The following is a 1438-nucleotide window of genomic DNA, read 5'->3' as shown; positions in this document are numbered from 1 at the left end:
ACACACACACTAACACACACACACTAACACTAACACACACACTAACACACACACTAACACTAACACACACACTAACACTAACACACACACACTAACACTAACACACACACTAATACACACACTAACACTAATACACACACTAACACTAACACACACACTAACACTAATACACACACTAACACTAACACACACACTAACACACACACTAACACACACACTAACACACACACTAACACTAATACACACACTAACACTAATACACACACTAACACTAATACACACACTAACACTAACACACACACTAACACACACACTAACACTAACACACACACACTAACACTAACACACACACTAACACACAGCATGTTGTGTAGTAACTGACTGCAGATCAGTTTAATTTCTTGTTTCTCAGTTTTCTTTCAATTTGACATCCCTAACTTCCTTTAGCAGCCTCAGCTGCTCCTGCTCACCAGCCTCCTTCCTTCACCAGCCAGGTGTCAGACTGAAATATACTTTAGCTCTCAGGATGTCCGGGACACCAGTGTAGCCTGGACCTGACGTTAACGGCCCCGGACAACAAGGTAGTAATGACACGCAGCTAATGAGCGTCGAGTACTGGGAACACTGGTCTGAGACCAGTAACAGATCACCGGTCTCTGTTGTCTGCGTTCCGTGAACATTACGTTATAAATGAACATTTATATGTTGGATGTTTGACATCAGTTAATCGATTCAGAAACGTCCGTGTCTGCATCGCGCTGCGTCTAAAGCTGATGATACACAGAGCAACTAGTAACCAGTAACGAGTAAAGCTTAGGCCCCGCCCCATTAGACCAGTTGTTATAATGTCCTCCTGGAGCATCGTGGTGTGAATGTCTGCAGAAGTTTTTACAGAGGGAGAAAATCTCTAATCTCAGAACATCAACTTTCACCGTCTGAGTGTGTGTGTGTGTTCACACGTTTCAACTGTTGCTAGTCCCCGTGGCAACGCTGACCCCACCAGTTACCATGGCAACAGCTGTGGAGCCAACATGGCCGACTGCTGCTTTAAAAGAAAAAACTACTAAACCTTCCCATGATGCTCTCTGTCTGTTCCAGATGTTCCAGAGAGAGGGGTTCGCCGACAGAGCATGCCCAGTAGCTCCGCCGTGGACTCGCCCACCGCCAGAGTGACGGTGACACGCACGCACACACACACAAACGCACCCAGCTGGGATTAGTCTGCTGTTTCCATGGTAACAAGGCTGCTGTCAGCTGGAGATCAGCTGACTGACTCCACCTGCAGGAGACACACAGAGAGTACAGGAGGGGGAGGGGGAGAGAGAGGAGAGGTGGAGAGAGAGGGGAGGAGGGGGAGGGGGAGAGAGAGGGCAGGAGGAGCAGGAGGGGGAGGTGGAGAGAGAGGGGAGGAGGGGGAGGAGAAGAGAGAGGGGAGGGG

The 1438-nt window shown here is 48.5% G+C and overlaps 1 protein-coding gene and 1 long non-coding RNA gene across 3 annotated transcripts in view; one reads left to right on the top strand and one right to left on the bottom strand.

Annotated features, from left to right (window-relative positions):
• LOC123960220 (disabled homolog 2-interacting protein-like) overlaps positions 1-1438 on the top strand; it is a 52582-nt gene that overhangs the window by 18755 nt on the left and 32389 nt on the right. Inside the window, exon 5 of the mRNA XM_046034866.1 lies at positions 1099-1175. Within this exon, the coding sequence (XP_045890822.1) occupies positions 1099-1175 (77 nt within the window). The remainder of the gene's footprint in view (positions 1-1098; positions 1176-1438) is intronic.
• Positions 367-1438, bottom strand: part of LOC123960231 — a 31922-nt gene continuing 30850 nt past the window's right edge. For both annotated transcript variants that reach the window (XR_006822479.1, XR_006822478.1), the window contains exon 3: positions 367-1279. This is a non-coding gene — a long non-coding RNA (uncharacterized LOC123960231). The remainder of the gene's footprint in view (positions 1280-1438) is intronic.

This window comes from Micropterus dolomieu, linkage group LG21 (genome assembly GCF_021292245.1).
Source record: "Micropterus dolomieu isolate WLL.071019.BEF.003 ecotype Adirondacks linkage group LG21, ASM2129224v1, whole genome shotgun sequence".
Lineage (NCBI taxonomy): Eukaryota > Metazoa > Chordata > Actinopteri > Centrarchiformes > Centrarchidae > Micropterus > Micropterus dolomieu.
This window is presented reverse-complemented; position numbering and strand designations above follow the sequence as displayed.